This window comes from Procambarus clarkii, chromosome 44, assembly GCF_040958095.1.
Source record: "Procambarus clarkii isolate CNS0578487 chromosome 44, FALCON_Pclarkii_2.0, whole genome shotgun sequence".
NCBI classification, from domain to species: domain Eukaryota; kingdom Metazoa; phylum Arthropoda; class Malacostraca; order Decapoda; family Cambaridae; genus Procambarus; species Procambarus clarkii.
The window spans coordinates 23,112,133-23,137,475 of record NC_091193.1 but is presented as its reverse complement, the minus strand read 5'-3'; the positions used below and the strand labels follow the sequence as shown (position 1 = coordinate 23,137,475).

Below are 25,343 nucleotides of genomic sequence, written 5' to 3'. Positions count from 1 at the left end.
GGGCTTCCCGTAGCAGGCAGCCTATGGGCCCTGGAAAACTCTGTCGGGGCTCTGTAGACCTATGGATACGTCTTCCGAATTCCAGCTCGCCTCTTGCGAGTTTGAAGGTTACTGTGTGTCCTTATTTCAGGGTAACAGTCACCGCTTTTGCCTCAGTCGTGCCGCCTGTTGGGTCACCAACACGTTTGACCCGGAGTCTTGTGAGACATGCTCTTTGCTTGTTCTCCAATTTACCAATTCTGATGACATTGAGATTAGGGTACAGGCGGCGTTCGTGTTGCATGCTAGGTTTGGCATGCATCAATGCTAGGTTGGTTGCCCACCTGGATGCCCAGAGGCTGCTCCGTTTTGGTTATAGGGACCCGGACTATGGGGATGTTAGTCGCTTCCTTCGACTTTGGTTCAGTTTGCACTCCCTGGTTCTTCCCCTGTTGTTGGTCACCCCTCCCTTCCCCCCCCCCCCTTTCCGGCTCTTAAAGGGCTGTCAGATTCAAATATCCCAAAAATGAAAACTGGTTCAATTTCAATCAAAGTTTTCTGTGGGGAGCCCCGTTGGCTCCCTGGAGCTATCCCAGGCTGATATGCTAATGTCAGACTTTGGCATCAGTCATGTGTATGGAGTTCTTAGGCCTACCGGGGACTACGACCAGAACTGGGCCCCCTCAGAGAGGCAAGGGGAGCAATGGCCTATAGAAACCCCCGTGTGGTTGGAAGCATTCTGTCTGCCATCGACCGGATCAGACACCCAGAAAGGTAAGCGCCCCAAAACAAACCCCTATTCTGGTTAAAATTGCTACCAAAAGCCGAACTAGTGGATAGAACTCCCCAACAGAAAACATGCAAACTAGTGTTACGTCACACGTCGCTGTGCCACAGTCTGTGCAGCTCCCCCCTCCCCAGGAGGGGGAAGGGGGAGCCCCAGACCCTTCATGCTGGCTACCCACACCACAGTTCTTAGGCTGGATGTCAAAAACACAAAAAAAAACGCTGACTGGATGGAGGGAGGGAGGGATGCCAGGGAACCTCTGGGACTCGCCCAGAAAATGGCGTTTCATTACATTCAACGCTGGTTTTCTGGGGGAGCCGTGTCGGCTCCCCGGAGCTAACTACCCACAGACGGAAAAAAGAGGGACTCGCCCGGGAGGCAGTCATCGCTCACTCCTCAAGTTGAAGTCGAGACAACTGGCTGCAACCGCCGACCCAAAGCGACACAGGCCCGACGGGGCCCAGGGACATTCACGAGGTAACGAGCAGCCAGGACCCTGTTCGACCGCCAAAAACCCTGCGCCCGAATATCAGACACACATATTTCCAAAGACGGCAGCAAGAGCCGCAAACTTACAGACGTCATGGGCACGGGGATAGACTGCAGGCTGGCTGGATTTGATAACCCTGCAGACGACCTGGGAGATCCGAACCTGCGAACAGGGAAGAAGGAAAACTGGTATAACCCAAAGCGCGTCCCCGGGCACAGAAGCTGTGGCGCGCAAATAACGGCGAAGTGCCGCAACCGGACACAAAGCATGATGCACCCCCGGCCGTACCAACCAAGCATCAACCACCCACGGACCCCTCCGGAATGCAGCAGTCTCATTCTTCGCCAGAAAAGGAGGAGATGGCTGCAAGCGAACAAAACAATCTCCAAGATCAAAAGAGCAGAAACCCCTGCGCCGGAGAAGAGCATGAAGGTCCCCGACCTGACCCCCAGAGGCTAATGCCACCAAGAAGAAAGCCTAGGAGAAACAATCTCGGACCGAAGGGGCCACAACAAAACGAGGAGGCGAAAGGTAAGCGAGCACTCTGTCCAAAGACCAGGACGGCTCAGGCGGCGCATGAGCAGGCCGGAGGTGAAACAAAGCACGAGACAGCTTGCGAAACGGTGCAGACGTAACATCGATACCGAAGGCAAGCTGAAGCGGCTCCGCCAGTGCCGCACGATAAGAGGCGACAGTGTTAGGCATATGACGGTCCTGAAACAACCAAGAGAGAAAGGACAAGACCACCCTAACAGACAACGAATTAACACGACGAAGACGCAAAAAGAAACGGAAGGACCACCAGGAAACTTCATACTGCCACCGAGAAGAAGCCCTTATGTGGGACACCAACAAGGAGGCCACCTGATAACCATAGAGATGATGATAGACTCGAGTCAAAAAACCCATACGCGAAGACTCTAGGAGAAGATCGAACCAGCCACGTGACGTACCGGCCCGATCTGCTGAAAGAGGCGGAGCCGCGGGAAAACCTTCGGGTTCGGACACCGAGTAAGCAGCGCCTAAAACCAAGGCTGGGCCAGCCACCAAGTGGTCAGAAGGACAACCCTCCCCTGGTAAGTCTCCAAGCCAGTCAGGACCTGGAGCAACAGCCGAACCGGGGGGAAAGAGGTACAGGAACCCCCACCTCGACCAGTCCAGTTGAAAGGCATCGACCCCGACGGCTTCGCGATCGGGGAAGGCGCCTCGGCCACGCCGACGCGAAGAGGTCCACCTCGGGGCGCCAGAACGTCTGGCAAAGCCAACGGAAGGAAGCGTCGTCGACCGTCCACTCAGTGGAGAGGGGAACAAAGCGAGACAGGCCATCGGCCAAGACGTTGGACACCCTGTACGTGAACCGCCAGGAGAGCTAAACCCCGAGAACTCAGCAGAAAAGTCACCCGAAGCGACCAACCCCAAAGATTCAAGGACCACATTGAACCCCCTGCTGTTCAGGCAATGAACCACCGGAGAGCAGTCCGAATGGAACCAAATCGTCGATCTGCGGGCGACCCGAATCCTCTGAAGAGAAAACAACACCGCCGCGAACTCCCGCACCGTGATGTGAGCTCGACGGAAGGACAAACCCCAACGCCCCTGGCCGGCCTGGTGAGCACTGGTCACAAGGCCCCAGCCGAGAGACGACACATCTGTGTGCACATTGAGCGAGGGCTCGGGTAGGCGCCAAGGCACTGAACCGTGAAAAACCAGAAGAGGAAGCCAGCGACACAGCAGCCGACGCAAGACCCCCAGGGGTCGAACCCAGCGTTCGCGAGAGAGGCGGTGCCAGGTTGAATGTAATGAAACGCCATTGACTGGGTGAGACCTGGAGGCTCCCAGGCATCCCTCCCTCCCTCCCTCCCTCAGGTCAGGGGTGTTTTCGTGTGTTTATGATATCCAACCTTAGAACTACTGGTTGGATCGCCAGCGTGAGGGTCTGGGGCTCTCCCCCTTCCCCCTCCCAGGGAGGGGGGAGGGGTTGCGCAGACAGTGGTGCGGCAACGTGATGACGTCATGCTAGTTTGCTAATTTTCGTTTGGGGAGTTCTGTCCACTTGTTCAGCTTTCAGTAGCAATATTTTCACCAGAATAGGGGTTTGTTTTGGAGCCCCTATCTTTCTGGGTGCCAGATCCGGTCGATGGCAGACATAGAATGCTTCCAACCACATGGGGGTTTCTATAGGCCATTGCTTCTTGTGGCTCTCTGAGGGGGGCCAGGTTCTGGCTTGTGGTCCCCAGTAGGCAAGAACTCCATGCACTTTGACTCATGCCAGAAAGCTAATAGATACATTTCAGCCTGGATAGCTCCAGGAAGCCTCCGGGTCTCGCCCAGAAAATGGCATTTTATTACATTCAATGCTGGTTTGTTGTAAATATAAATGTAAACAAATTTGATTGGTTAAAAACTTGGAAAAAATACAAAAGACTTTTAGTTTGGTCACATAATATGATGAGTGGAAAGTTAATAAGACTGCTTAGGGCATATTGGACAAAATTACAAATGAAAACAAAGTGCTAAATACAGTCAAGGTGCCTCGTGGTGAGAAGGTAATGTGAAGGATCTAAAAGTACAGTGTATAGTTTATTATGCATCATTAATTATTTTTGTTTCCATAGTTCAAGGCACTTATTTGTTTATGGATTATTATTTGGTAAAAGTAAAATAAGAATTATTGTTATTGAGAAGACATTCATCGAGGTAGATTTGATTATGCACATGAAACACATTGACATAAACATACATAAACAAATTAGCTACCGACAGATCTGGATATGAAAGAGTTTACAACATTTCAGTCTTTCCTGGATCGTGTAATGGAAAAAGCGTGGTGGAGAAAGTCAGTATAAAGTAATAGTTGATGGGGAACAAGGTTGAAGAATTGGAGTAAAGTAAAAAGTATAGGAGTAGGTTTGAAGTGTAGGAATAGAGTTGAAGTATGGGAATAAGGTAAGGTATATAGTACTTTCATTTTCAGAGTTGTGGGTTGGATGTCTTAATTTTTCAACCATGTTATTGTGACTTATTGTCACAGTAACATGGTTGAAAATAATCTTATGTTGAACAACATATGTGTATGTGAATGAGTGTTTATGACTGGCAAACAATAAGAAAGGATATAGTTAAAACCATGATCAATGATGATATTTCATATGCGACCTGAATATTTCCGTACTATGGCTAGTAATGGTAAAAAACACTAATTAGTACCGAAGTTCCAGCAAAAATCAAACAGTTCAAACAGCAAGAATGTTTGTCATCTGGGCTGCCATGAATCTGTTGATTTAAGAATTTTACACAATAGCCTCAGCAGCAGCCTGGCTTAAGGAGCCTCCCCTTCTTTTTATTTTAAATTCTAGAATTGAAATGCAGTACATATACCATACTGTATTATGACGAAGCTGACTTTACCCTTTCTGTAATTTGATTGTTTATGGCTGGTAATTTTCCATGCAAAGAATTAAAGAAAAGATTTATAGTAGTAACAGTGCACCACTTTCTATTCTTTTCCAGGTTAATGTTCCAGTGGATGCAGGGACTCGATCTATTGTGCAGAGAACCCTTGTTGCTACGGCTTTCTCCATTGCTCCGCGCTCTCAAGTATCTCACGGGGACCGTCATTACATTGCTCAATACTCCTGCTGCCCACCTCCCCTTCTTATTCCGCTGTTGTGTACTGCTGAGGTAAGAATTATAGAACTGCTAACACTTAGATTTGTAAGGAAATTCATTATAAGTTTACCTTGATATTTTTTTTCCTTTAATCTGCCTACTCCTTTTTCTTAATGTCTTGCAATAAAGAATTACATACAGTAATTGAGGTGAATGGGGGAGAGAGGAAATGATTGGCATGTGAGGTGGTTTCAAGCCAGTCATAAAGATAAGGTAATTATCGGGAAACAGCACTAAAACAGTATGACTGTATAGCACTTGGAAGGAATATGAAGATGGAGTGAAGGAATGGTGCCCAACTACTTGGACCATTGGGGATTGAATGCTGACCTGCGAGAAGTGAGGCTGTCGTTGTGCCGACCAATCTTGGTGGATGGACAGTCTGGTGGTAAGAAAAGGGAATTAGAATTCTACATGATGGTGTAGTATGTGCTGTGGAAGAATTGGTAAATGGTGAGGTGTCTGCTCTAGGTATTTGAACCTTGTATCAATAGTTTTCTAATTCTTCCAGGTTGGTAACTTCCCACCCCCATGAAAGAGGAAACTGTTATAATATATAATTCCTCTGGCTACATACTTTTCACTTAAATTCTACCAAACGTCCATATTGTCTTTCCAGTGACTGCTATATTTCTTTTGTCATTTTTAACATTTTCTTTGCAAATGGTATCAGCTTTACATACACGATTGCTGTATCTTGTATAATTCGTTGTCATTTACATTTGGTGCCCTTCAGAGTCTGCCTCAGAAATAAGATTTTATGAGGTCAACCATTACCATTGGTAAGTTCTCGGACTATAATGCGTATCCATTTAGAAAATAAATAGGTAGAGATAGTTTAATCAGTTGAATTAAACCTTTACTTATATAAAATTACTAGATTTTGAATATTAATGAAATGGGTATGTTTCATCTAAAGCATGGATTGGAATTTCATCATTACCCCATTTCAGTGAAGTGGTGTATTCTTGAAAAGCCTCCCTAAAATTAAGTTCATGGAAAATTAACTTGTGAGGAAAATTTTTTAATGCATTCCAAAAACTCCAAAATACTTTTTTTTTCTGTGGGGAGCCCGCTTCGTCTCCCTGGAGCTTTTGAGCTAAATGTGTGATATATTAGACCTGGGCATTAGTCTGTAGAGTTTGACCTACCGGGGATCACAAGCCAGAACTTTGCCCACTCAGAAGTTGCAGGAAGCAATGGTCCTGAAAAACCCTCCCTGTGGTTGGGGGTTTTCCCTTATCTGCCATCAACCAAGGTTAGGCACCCAGAAAGGTAGGCATAACAAAACAAACTCCACATGGTAAGAAAAGTACAAAGAAAACCAAACAGAGGCAGAACTCCCTCCAATCCCAAGGAAACAAGCAAACGTCACATTCTACTGCTGCGCCACTCATCCGCACAGCCCTTCCCCCTCCCCTCCCCTCTTCTTCCCTCCCCTTTCCTCTTCTTCCCTCCCCTCCCCCTCCCTCTCCCCTCACCCTCCCCGCGCCAGCTACCCAGCACTCCAGTTTGTTAGCTAATGTGGTCCAAGACGGACGTCTTCTCTGGCCTCGATTTCCAAGGTGGTGCTTTGCCTTCGTGGCAACCTCTGCAGTGTTGTTGTGTGTGATGACCAGGTGTCATCAGTGCCGGGGCTGCATGCACTTAGGAGCATCCTTCCCTAGGTACCCTGTGAGTACTGCCCTTGCGTGTTAGTCTTCCCTTCCCTTCCCTGGTGCATTCGGGAAACCATTTCCATAGGGGTTTTTGCTGCTTGGCATTTACCCCCCCCCCATCCTTGGGGCCATCTGGGATTTTGTGGCCCTTGTTTGGCCTTGGGTAGAGAGTGGTATTGTGCTGGTTGGGGCATCAAGGTGTTGTACAGCCTGCCTACCTGTGCGGCAGCCAGTTCCTGTTTCCTCGGGGACCTCTTTTTTTTTTTTTTTTTTTTCCCCCCCTTCTGGTGGAGAGTCTGCCTGGTTAGGGAATCTTCCTGGTGGGAAGTCTGCCTGGTGTGGCTTTAGTTCCACGTCTATTATTTTGGTAGCCCTCTGCTAGGCCCCCGTGATTGTACACGTTGCAGGGATTCAGTGTTTTGATCTCCCCCCTTGTTATGCAGGCGATGAGTCACAATAACGTGGCTGAAGTATGTTGACCAGACCACACACTAGAAGTACTGTTAGCTTTGTCCCCCCTTGTTAGCTTTGGATCTTAACTGGTTAGCAACACCTTGCCCGGGCTTTCTGTAGCAGTCAGCCTATGGACCCTGGAAAACCCTGTTGGGGCTCGGTGGACCTATGGATACATTTTCAGAGTTCCAGCACACCTCGTGCGACCTCAAAGAGTGCTGTGCGCCCTTGTCTCAGGGTGACTGTCACCTCTTTTACCTCCATTATGCTGCCTGTTGGGTCAATGACACCTATGACCCGGAGTCTTCAGAGTCTTGTTCTCTGCTTGTTCTCCAGTACTATTCTGATGACATTGCTGTTAGGGTACGGGCAGCATTCTTGTTGCATGCTAGGTTTAAGTTGGTTACCCACCCGTATGTCCCACTTTGGTTATAGGGACCCAGAACTGGGGGCGTTAGTCGCTTTGATTATGGTTCAGTCCACGTTCTCTATTCCTTCCCCTGTTGTTCACTCTGCTCCCCTCCCCCTGCTTCCGGCTCCCAAACGTCTTGAAGGTTTGGAAGTCGGGGCAGGGTTTAGTTGGTAATGAAGCTCGGGCAGCTTTGGAGGCTGCCCCATTCATCGTATTAGGTATGTTTGGAGATTCTGGAGTCTTCCTGGCTGGCAGACTGCCCATTCTTTTTATTGGGGACATGGCATGGGTTCCGTTGGTCCCACATACTTTGAGTGGCAAGAAATGTCATCTACTGTTCTGCAGGTTTATTTGGGGGGAAGAGATGGAGTGTCTTAATTCTTGCTTGTTCGCCCCTGTGCTTTCTCAGAATGTTTGCCTTGTGCTGCTACATGTGCAGGTTCCTACCCTTTCGGCATTTTTGGTTACTGAGGCTTTGCATGCCCGTGGGCATTTGGCTTCGGTCTTGTGCTTCTTTTTTCTAATAGAGCTGTCATTGACCTGGCTTGAGGATGTGGAGGTGTTGAGTGCCAGGCGTTAGTCTGGTGTGCTGTCCTCTGTGGCTCCGGCATCGGCCACATTGTTGAAGCTGTTTGCACCTATCCTGAATGAGGCGATGTCTGTTCTTTGCTTCTTGCCTCGCGTGTCGACAGGCTGTGTGCTCTCTGTATTTGGCGGCTGTTCCCTGGCTCTTAGGTTTTCATCTCCATTTTGTGCGTTGCCATTTGCGGAGTCTTCTTTCACGTAGTTTCTGCAAGTGGCTTTGTCTAGTTGTCGTCCTACGTCGGACTTGTTGGTTCTCCGGAGTGGCCATTCTCGGTCTTCTCGTATGGGTCATGCCAGGGCTCGAGGTTCCACTGGTTAAGGTGGGCCTTTGGTGTCAGTTTCTGAGCCGATGTTGCTTTCACTGCTGGCGTCGTCTAATTGGCGTGATAATTGCTCTGATCGTTGGCCGGCTTCTCATAAGGGGCATCGGCCCTTTCGCAGTTCGCCCCGTTGACGAGGCAATGGGGGGGGAGGGAGGCTTGCTCTGTTTGCACATGCTTGGTCCCACAATTTGTGGGGGTTTTCAGTCGTGTCATCCGGCCTGTGGTGGTGTTGGATGGCTCCTCCTGGGGGGGAGGGGGAGGGGCTGACGGGGCTAGTTTCTTCCCCTGCACTTCGTCAGGTCATTTTGGGGTGGGTGCTCTTGGGCATGGTCGAAACGACTGTCCCTCAAGTGGGTTTCTCGCCTGTTCCCAGTGCCGAAATGGGAATGTGCAACAGTTCATTCTGGACTTGTCCCGTTTGAACCCCCCTGGATTCCTTGCCCCTCCTTTCAGATGACTAGTCTATCTCGGGTCTGACTATTTTTAGAGACGGGTGCTTTTTATGGTATCCCTGGACCTCAAGGACACGTATTGGCACATCACTATTCATCTGGGGTTCAGGGACTGGCTAGATTTCATGGTGGGGTGTCAGGCTTACCACTTTCATTGCCTTCCTTTTGGCTTGAATCTGGCACCTCGCATATTCACGTGTCTTACCCGGGTCACGGTGACCCATCTGTGTCTGCTAGGGGTTCAGGTCCTGGCCTACCTCAACGACTGGCTGGTGTGGGCTTCCAGCCAGTCCCCTTATCTGCTCACCAGGAGTGTGGTTCTTTCCCAGCTTTCACGGCACGGCAAGTTTCCTGCCGTGGCTGCCGTGTTTGGCAACATGTCCTGGGCTGATATTTGGGGGTGGGAATTTTAGGTACGAACAGGGTACTGGCCACCCGTTATTTGGTTAACATTCCTGCTCCTGGGCATTCCTGTTTTGCTTTCGGTAGCAGGTTGCATCCAGTTGTCTCGACTTTGCATTGAGGAGTGTGTGGCGGCCGCCTCCCGGGTAAGTCCCTCTTTTCCTTATCTTTGGTTATCTAGCTCAAGGGGAACCAAAGGGGCTTCCCCTCAGAAAACCAGCGTTGAATGTAATGAAATTGCATTTTCTGGGTGAGCCCTAGGGGCTCCCTGGCAACCCTCCCTCCCTTCGGGCGGCGATTTTTCGAGTTGTTTGATGCTTGGCTTCCAAACTGGAGTGCTGGGTAGTCGGTGTGGGGAGGGGTGGGCTGTGCGGACGAGCGGCATAGCAGTGGAGTGTGATATTTGCTTGTTTCCTTGGGATTGAAGGGAGTTCTGCCTCTGTTTGGTTTTTGTTTGTACTTTTCTTACGATGTAGGGTTTTTGTTATTCCTACCTTTCTTGGTGCCTAACATCACAGAGTAGCGGCACTTTGACACTCCAGAAAATCATCTATAGTTGCACTCTACTGCCTCATAGGGCTAGTTGTATAGTTTCTTGTGAGTTGTAAATAAAAAAATAGATTTAATCTAATACTGTACAGTGGTATCTCGGATTACGAGCGTCCCTGCTTACGAGTTTTTCGGGTTATGAGCAAGATTTGCTCGGAAAATTTGGATCAGGATATGAACGTTGCCTCGGGATTCGAGGGTGTTGATACGCGTACTGGTCGACCTAGCGCGTGGCACGGCGATCACCCATTGGCAAATGGAATTTAATGTTAATAAATGCCATGTTATGGAATGTGGAATAGGAGAACATAGACCCCACACAACCTATATATTATGTGAGAAATCTTTAAAGAATTCTGATAAAGAAAGAGATCTAGGGGTGGTTCTAGATAGAAAACTATCACCTGAGGACCACATAAAGAATATTGCGCGAGGAGCCTATGCCACGCTTTCTAACTTCAGAATTGCTTTTAAATACATGGATGGCGATATACTCAAGAAATTGTTCACGACTTTTGTTAGGCCAAAGCTAGAATATGCAGCAGTTGTGTGGTGCCCATATCTTAAGGAGCACATCAACAAACTGGAAAAGGTGCAAAGACATGCTACTAAGTGGCTCCCAGAACTGAAGGGCAAGAGCTACGAGGAGAGGTTAGAGGCATTAAATATGCCAAAACTAGAAGACAGAAGAAAAAGAGGTGATATGATCACTACATACAAAATAGTAACAGGAATTGATAAAATCGATAGGGAAGATTTCCCGAGACCTGGAACTTTAAGAACAAGAGGTCATAGATATAAACTAGCTAAACACAGATGCCGAAGAAATATAAGAAAATTCACTTTTGCAAACAGAGTGGTAGACGGTTGGAACAAGTTAGGGGAGAAGGTGGTGGAGGCCAAGACCGTCAGTAGTTTCAAAGCATTATATGACAGAGTGCTGGGAAGACGGGACACCACAAGCGTAGCTCTCATCCTGTAACTACACTTAGGTAATTATCCCTCAGTTTACCAGAACCTCGTGCCCAGTGACTATCCCACCTGAATTCTTCACAAGGATTTACAGTTTTTTGTTGGAATTTTGGCCATTTGAGCATAAAAGTTGTTATATATCACGCCATGAGTACCAAGAAAGCCAGTGGTAAGGTTCAACCTAAGAAAATAGTTGTGAGTAGAGGCAGTAGAGGATGTCCCTTCCTCGTTAAGAAAATGTGTGAAGTATGGGAAGAACTGCAGTTTTTTTTTTTTTTAATAACTCACCCAGATAAAGCTGTAGCAGGCCGTTGCATTGACCTTTTAAATGACAATGTGATGTCTTGCTACAAACAAGTGTTGCAAAGAAGGGAAAAACAATGTTCAGTGGATCGTTTCGTTGTGAGAAAATGAAGCAGTGAGCCACAACCAAGACCTAGTGGTATGCAGGCAAAATGTGCCAGAGAGTGCACTCCAGAAAAATCTTTACTGCCTGATGTTATAATGGAAGGGGACTCCCCTTCCAAACAGTAACACTTCCCCCCCCCCCTCCTCACCATCTTCCATACACCAACAGGAGTCATCAGCAAGGGTAAGTAATAACTTGAACATACTTTTGCAGTGTAGATTTGGATGAATTGGGTATAAAATTTAGCTTGAAGTGAGGTTTTTGCATAGTTAGGAATGGATTAATTCATTTCCCATTATTTCTTATGGAGAAATTAGCTTCGGTTTACAAGTTTTCGGGTTATGAGCTGTCTCCAGGGACGGATTAAACTCTTAAACTGAGGTACCCCTGTACATTCATAATAATATTGATACAATAGATCTTTAATCAAAAAGTGAAGTATTCCTTGTGGAGATATCCCAGTTGCTTCTCTGGAATTCATCTTTTGTTTTGTTTTCCTAATAGCAGTTTTAGGCCCAATATTAGTGTGTAGATTACCAGATTAATTTGTAGATAACCATTTAAATAATTACCATTTAAAACATACAGATTTATGGAAACATAGTAATTATGTAATGTGTTAAATTAAATGTCCAATCCAACAAGATTTCAAAATGTTTAAATGATTTATGTTATTGCATACATTACATTATAATTAATCAGTTTCCAACTTTCTTGGGGTTGGGAGGCATCAACCTGGATAAATGGCATAAAACACCATTGAAAGGGGAGGATATTAAAACTGTACTCTGATTACACACAGAAATCACAATAGCGTGATGCGTGTAATGAAGTAAGGGCGGAGAGGTAGAACGGCCTATTGACATAGCTCGAGTGCATAGGGGAGTTGTGTAAAACCCTGGTTTGTGTCTCGGAGAGGCTGCAGGATCCAAGTAAGTTCAATAGAACTTCTGGTTTCAACTCTTTTGACCATGTCGTAGCTCAGTCAATTAAGGCAGCGTAATGGGATGCTCTCGGACGTAGGCTCAAATCCTCGTCACGGCCCTTGTGGATCTGTACTCCGATTCAATATACTGTATATAAAAAGTTAAAGTTTGGAGCATTCATCCATAGCAACCCTCCACAATAGTACATCATAGAACCAGGTGTACCGTGTTTTTTGCAAGTTATTTACAATATAAATAAATTCCTCCTTAAATTGCTGCCACCCATATACTATGCAGTAATTGCTCAATCCCACCTCCTTACACACTTCCTCTTCTCTTGTTATGCCATTCAGTTGAATGTTCTCTTCACCAGTCTACCATAATTCATTTGTTCAACATACCCAGACCATCTTGATATGCACTTTTCAATCTTGGGAGTTGTAGCCACTCATGTGCCTTCTGGTACATGAGTGGCACATGGTACATTTCTTCCTGTCATGTTTCTTGTAATCAGAACTATTGATGCTCCAGTCACTTTTCCTTCCCTGACTCGGCCTTCTCTCAATTTGATTAATCAAACTTCTTTTCTTAGTCTTATGGCCCAGATATTTAATGTGATCAACACAATCCTGGTGTGCACCTACACTAATATTTAATGTCACTCATTATACCACTGAAGAAGCAAGAGAATAAGCATATGATTGAATAAGCTTTTGCAGATTTAATCTACTTGGTTCCCTACATATCTGAAATAACATAAATCAAAGGTATAAGGAAGGAATTACAAATCATAATACAGAAATCTACAAGAAGAAATGAATATTATCCAATGAATAGGATATTTCTAAATATCACAACCGTTAACTGTTATACATGCACCAACTCCTACCTAAAAACAATTGTTTCATACCATTAGTAGAACATGACCAATGTGATCATTCTTTCAAGTTTTTGTCTGCTTTGTCAGTCTTTTTTTTTTTTATGTATGAAGGTGATGTGAACTTAAAATCATAATATCGTGCCTTTCAGCAAATATCTACTGCAGGACCTACCTTATTCATTACTGACCAATTTCTCAGTACTAGTAATTAACTGTACTCTTGCAATTGCTATCTTACCATATTCTCTGCCTACTACAATACATTTAGGAAGTTATTGCCTCTTTAATTTTTGTTTGCAACATCATCATTTATTTCCATATAATGGTATAATCACTGCTTGCTTCCAGATGCTTAAATGCTTGTTTAATTTGATTTTTCTGTGAAATTTGTTATTCCGAAATACCCTTTGTGTTTAGGCATTTTTTCCTAAAGCAAATACTGTACTATTACTCCAAAGCTATAAAAGCGTGTTGAATTTTCTTTGAGTGTTGCTGTTGGCTTTTTCTTGTATGTGTGCAAGGAGTTAATTGGTTATTGAAATGTAAAATTACTGTATTGTTCTGGTTTTCTAAAGTGTTTTGGGTAGTGTGGCATGTCTTAAGTAGGTGGATGGAGCAATAAAAAATAAGTTTTTCTGTTGTAGGTTGGTATATTTGTGTACTATGCAGTGACCATGGGTGATATAGGCCCTTATTCTCCCATTCCATGGTCCTCCCCACTCATTTATGATCCTTATCGCCGTCTGGAACTTTGGAGATTCATCTCCTATATGTTTCTTCATGCTGGGTATGTATGCTCATTAAGTGTTCATTTATTTGTTAAAGCTACATATGTCATTAGTGAGGATATTTGTTTTATTTGCATAAATTCATAGCAATCGCCATTACTGCATGTTATATTTAATAACGTTCTTCAAAATGAAGTACTGTATGAGCTCAATTATCCAGATTATATGGTAAGGACCCCCCACCTGGACAAGCAGGATTCATACAAGGGAAGTCTAAAAATGACCATATTCCAAAAATTTTGTACCCCAACCAACATAATTTGAACTTCAACACACACTGTAAATCAAAAATGTAATTTAAAAGAGAACCTAAGGCTTACCTTGTTACCTATAGTTCATCTTCTTGTTTGATAATGTGGATCTTGAAATGTGTAATTCTTTAAAATTTACGTAACCTAATCTCCGGTTATCTGGATCATTATCCGGATATTGCAAAGTTTTGCCAGAAAATTATCTGGATGTGATTTGGCCAGATAACCCAAATATCCAATTTAGTGGAATCCGGGTAAGCGAGCTCATACAGTAATGTTACATAAATTTTTTGTTAAATTTTGTCAGCCGATACATTTTGCCTTATTGAGAATATCTAAAATTAATATGGCATTTACAATACTGGTACAGCCTTCACTGGTATGATAGATTGGTTCATTCATACATTATTCTTATCACATGGCTCACCTGCAGTGTAAAGTGTTGAATGCCTTTCCTCAGAAGTTGCATATTTGAGTTGTATTGTACTTTTTAACACTGCCTGGCCGATAACTCATATTGCATTTTTATATGAATATACTCAGTCTGGGCGAGGACACCCTTGTGTCTTAAATTAAAATATTTGTTAAAAATACATTTCTGGGGGGGGGGGCATTGGCTTCCCGTAACTATCCAGGATGAATATATGGATATGTATATCTTTCTGGCATCAGTCAATGCATGGAGTTCTTGCCTAGTGGGGACCACAAGCCAGAACCTGACCCCCCTTTTGAGAGGCACGAGGAGCAATGGCCTATAGAGACCCCCCCCCCCCCCTCTGTGGTTGGGAGCATTTTATGTCTGCCATCGGCCAAGATAGGCACCCAGAAAGGTAGGCGCCCCAAAACAAACCCCTATTCTGGTAAAAGTATTGCAACTGGAAGCTGAACAGGTGGACAGAACTCCCCAAACGAAAATTAGCAAACTAGCATGACATCACATCGCCACGCTGCTGCCTGCGCAACCCCCCTCTCCCCGGGAGGGGGAAGGGGGAACTCCAGACCCATCCGCTGGCGACCCAATCTTCAGTTCTTAGGCTGATGGGAGTCTGGTGCGGTTGTGCCTCTGGTTCCAGTTCCAGCCAAGAACGGCTGCATTTCGGAGGGGGCCTTGGGTTGTTGATGCTTGTTTGGTCAGGCCGGGGGTGCATCATGTGGGGTGTCCGGTTGCGGCTCTCCGCCGTTATTTACGCGCCACGGTTTTGGTGACCGGGGATGCGCTTTGGGTTGACCCAGTTTCCCTTCTTCCCTGTTCCCGGGTCTCTCAGGTTGTCCGCTGGGTTATTAAGTCTAACCAGCCTGTGGTTTATCCTTGTCCGCAACGAGCATAAGTTTGCTGCTTTGACTGCCATCTTTGGCAACATGTCTTGGGTTGACATTCGGGCGTGGGGTTTTTGGAGGTTGAACAGGGTCCTGGCTGCTCACTACCTGGTGAATATTCTGGGGCCAGGTAGGGCCTGCGTTGCCTTGGGTTGGCGGTTGCAGCCAGTTGTCTCGACTTCATGTTGAGGAGTGAGGACGAAACGCCTCCTGGGTAAGTCCCTGTTTTTCCTTTTCTTTGAGTAGTTAGCTCTGGGGAGCCCACGGGGCTCCCCCCAGAAAACCAGCGTTGAATGTAATGAAATGCCATTTTCTGGGCGAGTCCCAGAGGCTCCCCGGCATCCCTCCCTCCCTCCCCGGCCGGGGGGTGTTTTTCACGTTTTTTGGACATCCAGCCTAAGAACTGTAGGTTGGGTCGCTGGCAGATGGGTCTGGGGCTCCCTCTTCCCCCTCCCGGGAAGGGGGAGTTGCACAGACAGGGGCGCGGCGACGTGATGGTGTCATGCAAGTTTGCTAATTTTTGTTTGGGGAGTTCTGTCTACCTGTTTGGCTTTTGGTTGGTCGCAATACTTTTACCAGAATTTGGGGGGCCTACCTTTCTGAGTGCCTATCCCGGTCGATGGCAGACATAGAATGCTCCCAACCACAGGGGAGTGTCTATAGGCCATTGCTCCTCGTGCCTCTCTAGAAGGGGCCAGGTTTTGGCTTGTGGTCTCCGGTAAGCAAGAACTCCATGCATTGACTGATGCCAGAAAGATATACATATCCATTCAGCTTGGATAGCTCCAGAGAGCCTCCGGAACTCACCCAGAAAATGGTGTTTCATTACATTCAACGCTGGGTTTTCTCCCCCGATCATTATGGGACTGGTTTTAAAAAATGCGCCAACGTCTTCTGATTTTCTGTGATGACCCATGTGGCATCATGGCACCACCACCCACACAGTAAGTAGGCCTGTTGTTATTGTGTTCACACCCATGACCACTGCGGCCTTCCCTCGCGCAAAAACGTGTGCCCGTTCTGGTTATTTTTTCTCGGCTATATTTGTTAGTGCCTTTATAAACAGACTACATATACTCGAAGATGGATAGTGATAAAAAACAGAGCCAGTCCATGATGAAAGCAGGGAAAGAAACTCGTCTGAGTGAAAAGCAAAAATGTAATATCTGCACAAATGCAAAAACTGTACATTCCTTAGAAAAATCTGTGGTTAGATGAAGGCACAATGTCATGGAGGGGCCATCTGTCTTTCAAGGTTTATAATCCAAATAAACCTGATATATGGAGTAAAGTTGTACATGCTAGTTGAATTGCGTACTGGTTACATCTATGATTTTGAAGTATATTCAGGAATTGGGAAGACAACAATTCAAACGGTTATGGGCTTGATTGAACCACTGAAGAACAAAGGTTACCATTTATATATACTGTATATGGATAACTACTATAACTCAGTTCAACTTAGTGAGAAGCTGCTTGAACAAGGTGTATACACCTGTGGTACTTGCAGATTGCAGCATGGTGCACCAAAAGATCTTCGGCTACAAGTAAAGGGTAAACTGCCAATAGATAAAACTGTATTCAGATGGAAGGACAGTACTTTTGTAATCCTATTGAAAGATAAGCGAGTTCTTTCACTCATCACAACTTGTCACAATGCAGATACACTAGAAGTGGAACGAAGGAAACGCGTACGCAAACCTGACGGAACATCATTGCAACAGGTCATTGTGAACGAACCAAAGGCAATCTGTGACTACAATAACCACATGAAAGGTGTTGATCACTTCGATCAAATGGTCAAATATTATCATTTCACACGAAAATGTCACAAGTGGACGAATCACATTCTACTTTCTGCAAATCGCTATCCATAATGCTTTTGTGTTATTCAAGTACTACACAACTGATACAAAGAAACTTTCATTGCTCCAGTTCCACAAAGTAATAACTTGGTCACTGTTGAACTTTGAGTACAGTATAAGAATTGGCCTCTCCAAAATGACATCATACATGCATTACCTTGTGTCCAGTTTCATTGTCCTAAATTATTTGTACACTTCTCATATTTCATCTCTTATAATATTTCATAATTTGTTTGTTTTTTAACTTTGGAATCTAATATTGGTATTAATTTGGACCAGATTGTTCAAAAGATTTGATGAATCTTTGATTGAGAGTGAATCTCACTATTTTCATTGAATTTTGCCATTTCTTTGCATTTTTTGCATCCAAATTTCATGAGTTGTTAGAGCTAATAATAAATCATCTTTGTATGTGTTTGTTTATAAAATGCAACATTTTTGTTGCATTGAAGATAATATAACTACATTTTCTGGGGGGAGCCCCTTCGATTCCCTGGAGCTTATCCAGGCTGATATACTAATGTCAGACTTTGGCATCAGTCATGTGTATGGAGTTCTATGGGCCTACCGGGAACCATGAGCCAGAACCTGGCCCCTTCAGAGAGACAAGGGGAGCAATGGCTTATAGAAACCCCCGTGTGGTTGGAAGCATTCTATGTCTGCCATCGACCGGGTCAGGCACCCAGAAAGGTAAACGTCCCGAAACAAACCATTGTTCTAGTGAAAATTGCTACCACAAACCGAACAAGTGGATAGAAGTCCTCTAAAAGAAACGAGCAAATGATCATGACGTCACATGTTGCCGCGCCGTTGTCTGCACAGCTCCCCCTTCCCCGGGAGGGGAAAGGGGGAAGCCCCAGATCTACCATGCCGGCTATCCACCATCAGTTCTTCGGCTGATGCTAGAGACTGAGGTCGTGTGCTCCGGCTCCTGTGGTTGTTTCAGCACTGTACCTAGAGTGTGGTGACTGTCTTCTAGGTGGTGCGTGAGCCAGGAGGGATTCTCCAGTACTCGGGCTGCATGTGCCTAGGGTTTCCTTCCCTAGGTGCCCTGTAAGTACTGCCCTTGGGGCCACGTTTCACAAGTTCCTTGGGTTTTTCCCCTGCTAGGCTGTTTACTGCTTGGTTTTCGGCCACCCTTTGTGTGCTCGGGTGTTCTGTCTCCCTTGTTCGCCTTAGGGTAAGGGGCAGTTTGCACTGGTGGGGCGCAGGGTACTGCGCAGCTTGTTTTCACCAATCATGGCGGCTGGCTCAGTTCCGCCTGGGTACACTGTCCTCTTGCGGGGTTTTCTTTTTTCTTTTTGTTTGTCTGCCTGGTGGGGGGGGGGGGTCTGCCTTTGTTCTTGCCTCCTGTGTCCCCTGTGTACTGAGTATTCTTCCTTCTTCCGGTGGTTCCCCCTGCTAGGTCCCCACAAGTGTCTCACCCACGTCCCGAGGGTTCATTTCTTAGAAGGTTGTTTGGTAGACTTGGGCGCCGGTTAGCAATACCCTGCCTGGGATTACCTGAGTGCGAGTCCTATTACAGTAAACGCTCAGGACTTGTTCCCCCTTCCTACCTGCATCCGGATCCTTACCGTCTGTGGGTTCGAGGTTGGAGCGGGGCTTCGTTGGTTTCGAGGACTGGCGATCTCGGGGAATTCGCGCTGCCTGAGCCGTCCTGGTCTTCGGACAGCGTGCTCTTTCTTCTCCTCCTCGGTTTGTTGTGTCCCCTTCGGTTCAGGTTTGTTTCTCAAAGGCTCTTTTCCTGTTGGCATTTGCCTCTAGGAGTCAGTTTGGTGAGCTTCTTGCTCTCCTTCGGTCGTGGCGATAGGTTTGTTCGGTTGCAGCCGTCGACCTCTTTTCTTGCACAGAATGAGACTGCTGCTTTCTGGAGGGGTCCTTGGTTGGTTGGGCCAGGGGTGCATCGTGTTTTGTGTCCGGTTGTGGCCCTTCTCTGTTATTTGCACGCCACGGCTTCTGTGTCCGGGACACGCTTTGGGTTGATCCGGTTCCCTTCTTTCCTGTTCGCAGGTGAGGGTCTCCTAGGTTGTCCGCTGTGTTATTGAGGCTAGCCGGCCTGCATTCTATTCCCGTGCCCATGATGATCGTAGATTTGCTGCTCTTGCTGCCGTCTTGGCAGCATATCCTGGCTGACATTCGGGCACGGAGCTTTTGGCAGTCATACCTGGCTGCTCGATATCTCGTGGTCGTTCCCGGGCCCATTCGAGCCTGTGTTGCTTTGGGTTGTCGGTTGCAGCCAGTTGTCTCGACTTTGAGTTGGGGAGTGTGCGGCGATCGCCTCCCTTTTATTTCCTGTGTGGGTATTTAGCTCCGGGGAGCCGAAGGGGCTCCCCACAGAAAGCCAGCGTTGAATGTAATGAAACGCTATTTTTCTGGATGAGACCCAGAGGCTCCCCGGCATCCCTCCCTCCCTCCAGTCGGCGCTTTTTCGCAGTTTTTGACATCCAGCCTCAGAACTGATGGTGGATAGCCGGTGCAGTAGGTCTGGGGCTCCCCATTCCCCATCCCGGGGAAGGGGGAGCTGCGCAGACAGGGGTGCGGCGACATGTGACGTCATGATCATTTGCTCGTTTCTTTTAGGGAAGTTCTATCCACTTGTTCGATTTGTGGTAGCAATTTTCACCAGAGTAGGGGTTTGTTTTGGGACGGTTACCTTTCTGGGTGCCTTACGCGGTTGATGGCAGACATAGAATGCTTCCAACCACATGGGGGTTTCTATAGGGCTTTGCTCCTCTTGCCTCTCTGAGGGGGCCAGGTTCTGGCTCGTGGTCCCCGGTAGGCCCATAGAATTCCATACACATGACTGATGCCAAAGTCTGACATTTGCAAATCAGCCTGGATAAGCTCCGGAGAGCCTCAGGGTCTCACCCAGAAAATGCAGTTTCATTACATTCAATGCTGAATGTAATGATTGGTGAGGGCAGGTTTTTTATATTACTGTGTACTATAAGTTGAAATGGAGTCCCAGAGTCCTGAAAGTGTAATCTTGGGTACAATAGTTTATATTTGTACATTCTACCAACAGTTTTTATAAGTACTGTGCTATCATTTTTGGAGGAAAGGGTTGGTAAAATGTGGTAAGCAGGCTATCTTGAGGTTATCTTAAGATGATTTCGGGGCTTAGCGTCCCCGCGGCCTGCTCCTCGACCAGTCCTCCTTTTTGCTACACACCCCCCAGTAAGCAGCCCGTAGCAGCTGTCTAACGCCCAGGTACCTGTTTACTGCTAGGTAACAGGGGTATCAGGGTGAAAGAAACATTTTGCCCATTTGTCTCCGCCTCCACCGGGGATCGAACCTGGGACCTCAGGACTACGAATCCGAAGTGCTGTCCACCCAGCTGTCAGGCTAAATCACTTTTCTTCTGGACACTGGTAAGTGTAAACAAAGACACACATGACGAATGAACAAATCTACATGGGCCGTGATGAGGGTTCGAACCATGTCACACCGCGCAATTGACGACGCGCCCTAGTCAATTGCACCATGACATGGTCAAAAGAATTACCAAAAGGTAACATAATCAAAAGAAGAGGTAGAACAGCTTGTTGACTGTTGGTAGAACAGCTTGATTCCCCAGGTGCATGGGGGGAATTGTGTAAACCCCAGGTTTGTGTCTCAGAGAGGCTGCGGGATCCATGTGAAGGCAGAAGCACTCCCAGTTGCAATTCTTTTGACCATGTTGTGGCACAATCGACTAAGGTGTTTTCTGGGATCATCCCGGACGTAGCTTCGAATCCTCATCATGGCCCTTGTGGATTTGTTCATTAGATGTATCACGCTAGTGTGATTTTTGTGTGTACACACATGACTAGTTACAATAATACTCAATATCATACTTTACCTTAACAGGTATGTGCATCTGCTGTCTAATGTGATGGTTGCCTTGTTCGTTGGGATTCCACTGGAGATGGTTCATCGGTGGTGGCGGCTTTTGATACTGTATGTGGCAGGTGTTCTTGCTGGTTCTCTTGCTGCTTCTATGTTTGATCCTCATGTAAGTATCCATATTGGCATGTTCATTTAGCCACTTATACACCCTCACTATTGTTGATAAATTTTCAACAAGCTTAATGCAATTAATGTATAATCTTAGATATATTCAGCAGCTTAAAAGATGTGTGTGGTGAGCTCTCAAATTTCTGCCAAGACAAATTTAACCATCAATGGGAAGGAGTGATGATAAGAAGGGAAGGTGTTGTACAGATCAGATATTTACTCTGAGAATCATTTTTGAAAAGTTTCTAGCAATGGATGCAAAAATTTAATTTAGCATTTTATTTGTTTAATATTTGCTGTTGCATGTGCTGAAAACAATTCAAAATGTGTTTAGTGTGGTGGCTCATATAAGTTTCCTCTCCCCAGTCATATCTGGTGGGTGCATCTGGGGGATGCTATGCACTCATTGCAGCTCACTTGGCAAACATAATCATCAACTGGTCAGAAATGCCATTTAACTGGGCTCGACTGTTGGTGCTTGTGACGATGATGGCTACAGATATTGGAGTCTTTACATACATGACCCTTACTAAAGCCGATTCACGAGTGAGTATTTTGTTTATCTTGTGATGACTTTGTGTTAGTTTGCATTGTGAGTGCATTGGCAAAGCTATTTGTGTAATGAACTATACAGTACTCTTGCATTAAGTGTAAACCTTATATTTTCAAGTATTGAATATACATATTTCTCGTTAATTATGATAATGTTAGAAAATCCACAGGAGCCGTGATGAGGATTCGAACTTGTGCGCTGGGTGTTCCCAGATGTACGCTCTAGTCGACTACGCCATGACATGATAAAATAATTGCAAACTGGAGTACTACTGCACCTTCAAGGATTCCTGAGGCTTCCACTGACGCCAAACTGGGGTTTCACACAATTCTCTGATGCCCTCTGGCTCTGTCGTCCAGTAATTTTACCTCTGACAGTTGCAATTCTTTTACCATGTCATGGCGTTGTTGACTAGAGCGTGCATCTGGGAACACCCAGCGCATAGATTTGAATCCTCATCACGGCTCCTGTGGATCTTCTCATTGATATATCACAATAATGTAATTTCTTTGCATATAATACTATTATTCGGTACTGTATTGTAAAGGGTTAGCTAGGGGGAATTTTGATAGTGAGTATATCAGGATAGTGCTGTTATTAGTACATACAAAGTAGCTTGTTGCACATGCCATGTAATGTAGGTTGTTCTTGTTTGTCAATACAAGACAGTAGTTTACTTATGTACTATTAAACAAGCTTAAGATTCAAAATAAATTTAAAGTTATTAGAGGGATAACAAATAATAATCCTTCTGCTGATGTGGGGTTATTGCTTAAATATTTTAGATCATGGAATGGTTAGTGTTATATTTGTGCTTATTTAGGAGGACTGAGCTATAGATACAGAAATTACAATAGTGTGATGCATCAAATGAACAATTCATTTGTTCAAATGAACAATTCAAACAAATTATTCATTTGATGCATCATGCTATTGTGATTTGTGTGTGTATTGAAGTAAAGGCGAAGAGAGAGAACAGCCTATTGACATTGCTCGAGTGCAGGGGGAAGTTGTGTAAAACCCTGGTTTGTGCCTCAGAGAGGCTGCAGGATCCAGTATTTTCAGTAGAACTTCGGTTTCAACTCTCTTACCATGTCGGAGCTCAGTCGATTAAGGCAGTGTCTGGAATGCTCCCGGACGTAGGTTCGAAACCTCGTCACGGCCCTTGTGGATTTGTTCACCGAGCTATAGATTCATTGTCAGTTCAAAAGGTTGAGTATTGTGGCAATTGTTTCGTATATTGGTGCCACAGTGCTTTAAATTAAAGAACAGTTGAAAGGTGCTCGTCTTGAAGATAAATAGAATTTTATATTATTGTACAATAGAGATGTGTACTTTTTATATAATTTTGGTAGATGTAGTTTTCATAGTATAACAAAGTTGTAAGTACAGTATTAATCAGTCTTGTATGTCATAACAGGTTAGTTATGTGGCTCATCTTGCTGGATTCTGTGCTGGGCTTTTGGTGGGCATGGTGACGCTGCGTAATCTTCGTGAACACCGCTGGGAAATAATTTTGAAGTGGACTGGCCTGGCAGTTTTCCTGTGCCTTATTACTGCAGCTATTGTTATTCAAATTGTATTTCCTGACTTGGTAGGGTTGTATCCACCCATGCCTAAGAAACTAATAGTTGAAAATATTACTGGAGTTGGAATGTAGTAATTTGTTTACTTCTTTTTTAAGTAAGTGCTGAATGATTCAAAAAGCTGCTTTAAAGTACAATTACACTTATCACTCAGGCTAATGCTTCTCTTAATTTTTTGTTCTTGCTTTTCTTTACTTAAGATTTTTATATACAATATTTATATATGAAGGAACAAATGTAGTAATGTGTGGTTACCAATGAAAATATTTTGATAAAAGAGCCAAAGCCAAAATCTCATTTAAAAAAAAAAACAAAGCTAACATTGTGTAATAATAATAATCCATTGAATATCACAAGTTACAATCCATGTATGAGGATTTTGTTTATATATTGAATTACGATAAAAAGTTTTGGCACTTGATTATATATGTATAGGCTTGTATGTTCAAATGCAACTGTATACATGATACATATGCATTTATACATACACCATTATTTACACACATAAACTCTCATACACTTGGGAATGAAATAGTAAAGGTTGTGCTTTTAAATGTAAAATGTTGATGACTTATTGAGAATCTCGAGTGTGATTTGTAGGATTATATTGATCCCGTGTTTAGTGAGTATGTACTTGTACCTTAATAAGGAAATGTTCTCCTCTTTACCTCTTTTTTAAGTATTTAAATATTGTGTAGCTGAAATACAGTGTACTGTATGTATGTAGTTACTGCCCTGGAGCTTGATGTTCTTTTATTTATATAACTAACTTTTATATTTTAAATGTACTCATCTCTATAAATATATTTATATTTTATTTGACCCTTGTGGTGGGGTTGAATAAATATTTGACCCCTTATATATATATACATATTAGACCCCCACCTTCTTTTGCCATTAGTATCCTTAAAATAAAAATAATATATGTGAACTTTGAACCATTTATATGTATTGATGTATAAGCATAGTCTTGAATTTATTGCAAGGAAGGAAGGGGGGGGGGGGCAGGGATCACCTTTATAGGGGAGTTTACTGTGTGGAAATTTACTAGGGGCTCTACTCTGCCAGGGGAGGGATTTCTACGACAGCCAAATTAGTTTTTAGCACACGTGTAATTTTAAGTTTCAAGGAAAATTACATTAAAGTAATACAACATAAAATATTTAATAATAAATGTACACAGCAGAATAGTTAGTTGCATTACAAGTGCGCATTTTTTGCTTTATTGCACCAGATTTTGAGCAAAAATTGTTTTGGCAATATCACTTTTAAAATCCAAAGTAATATCATATAGCAGATATTAGTTTTATCCAGGAGTCTGTTACTATATTTAATTTTAGCTTTAATGTGATAAAAAATGGTTATTTAATGTCTTGTAAATTTAAAAATGCCGTTTTATTAGCCAGGTTTTTGTCCAGATATTTTTATACATTTAATATTTATTATAATAAAGGATTCTATTTACTATTTATAAAATACTGTGTATGCATTTCCTTTTGCTTTATCTTGCATTGACTTTTCCCACACATTTGATGGTGCTACATAACCTTCCCGGTTTGGTGCCTTCTCTTTGATAATTACTTGCATTGACTTTTAATGTTATTTTTCTTTGTGTGAGGATGTGAAGGGTAGTTGGAAGTTAGTTTACACATCACATTTTTGTAGATGTACTTATGGAATTGAAAGAAGTTTATCAGAAAGTTTCCATCAGAAACTTAGCTCTTGAAATTAATTTGTCAGTGTTAAGACTGGTAATTAATTTCAGTAACAGATGTAATGTTTGTAAAGTAGTTCAATTGTATGAAATGTAAATAGACAATTAGAATTTTGCAGCAAGTTAATCCTACCTGACCTCTTCGTGGTGTCCCTTCATTAATGCTAACAATGGAGGCGCGCGCGTGCACACCCATTAATAATACTCCAAGAGGATTGATAAGTTATTAAGAGCTGAGCATATTATTATTCAAACTAACTAGTCAACCAAAAAAATTAAGATTTGGTTATGCAAATCTCAAAACTAAGTTTGTTGATCTGAAACACT

General features: G+C 44.4%; 1 protein-coding gene across 4 annotated transcripts in view; it reads left to right on the top strand.

Moving 5' to 3' along the window:
* LOC123745397 (rhomboid-related protein 2) overlaps window positions 1-24,778 on the top strand; it is a 33,191-nt gene extending 8,413 nt beyond the window's left edge. For all 4 annotated transcript variants that reach the window (XM_069300833.1, XM_045725912.2, XM_045725914.2 and 1 more), the window contains exons 4-8: window positions 4,767-4,937; window positions 13,591-13,733; window positions 21,017-21,161; window positions 21,530-21,709; window positions 23,137-24,778. In XM_069300833.1, coding sequence (XP_069156934.1) covers window positions 4,767-4,937; window positions 13,591-13,733; window positions 21,017-21,161; window positions 21,530-21,709; window positions 23,137-23,376 — 879 coding nt within the window. In that variant the 3' untranslated portion in view covers window positions 23,377-24,778. The remainder of the gene's footprint in view (window positions 1-4,766; window positions 4,938-13,590; window positions 13,734-21,016; window positions 21,162-21,529; window positions 21,710-23,136) is intronic.
* Window positions 24,779-25,343: the final 565 nt, after the last annotated feature.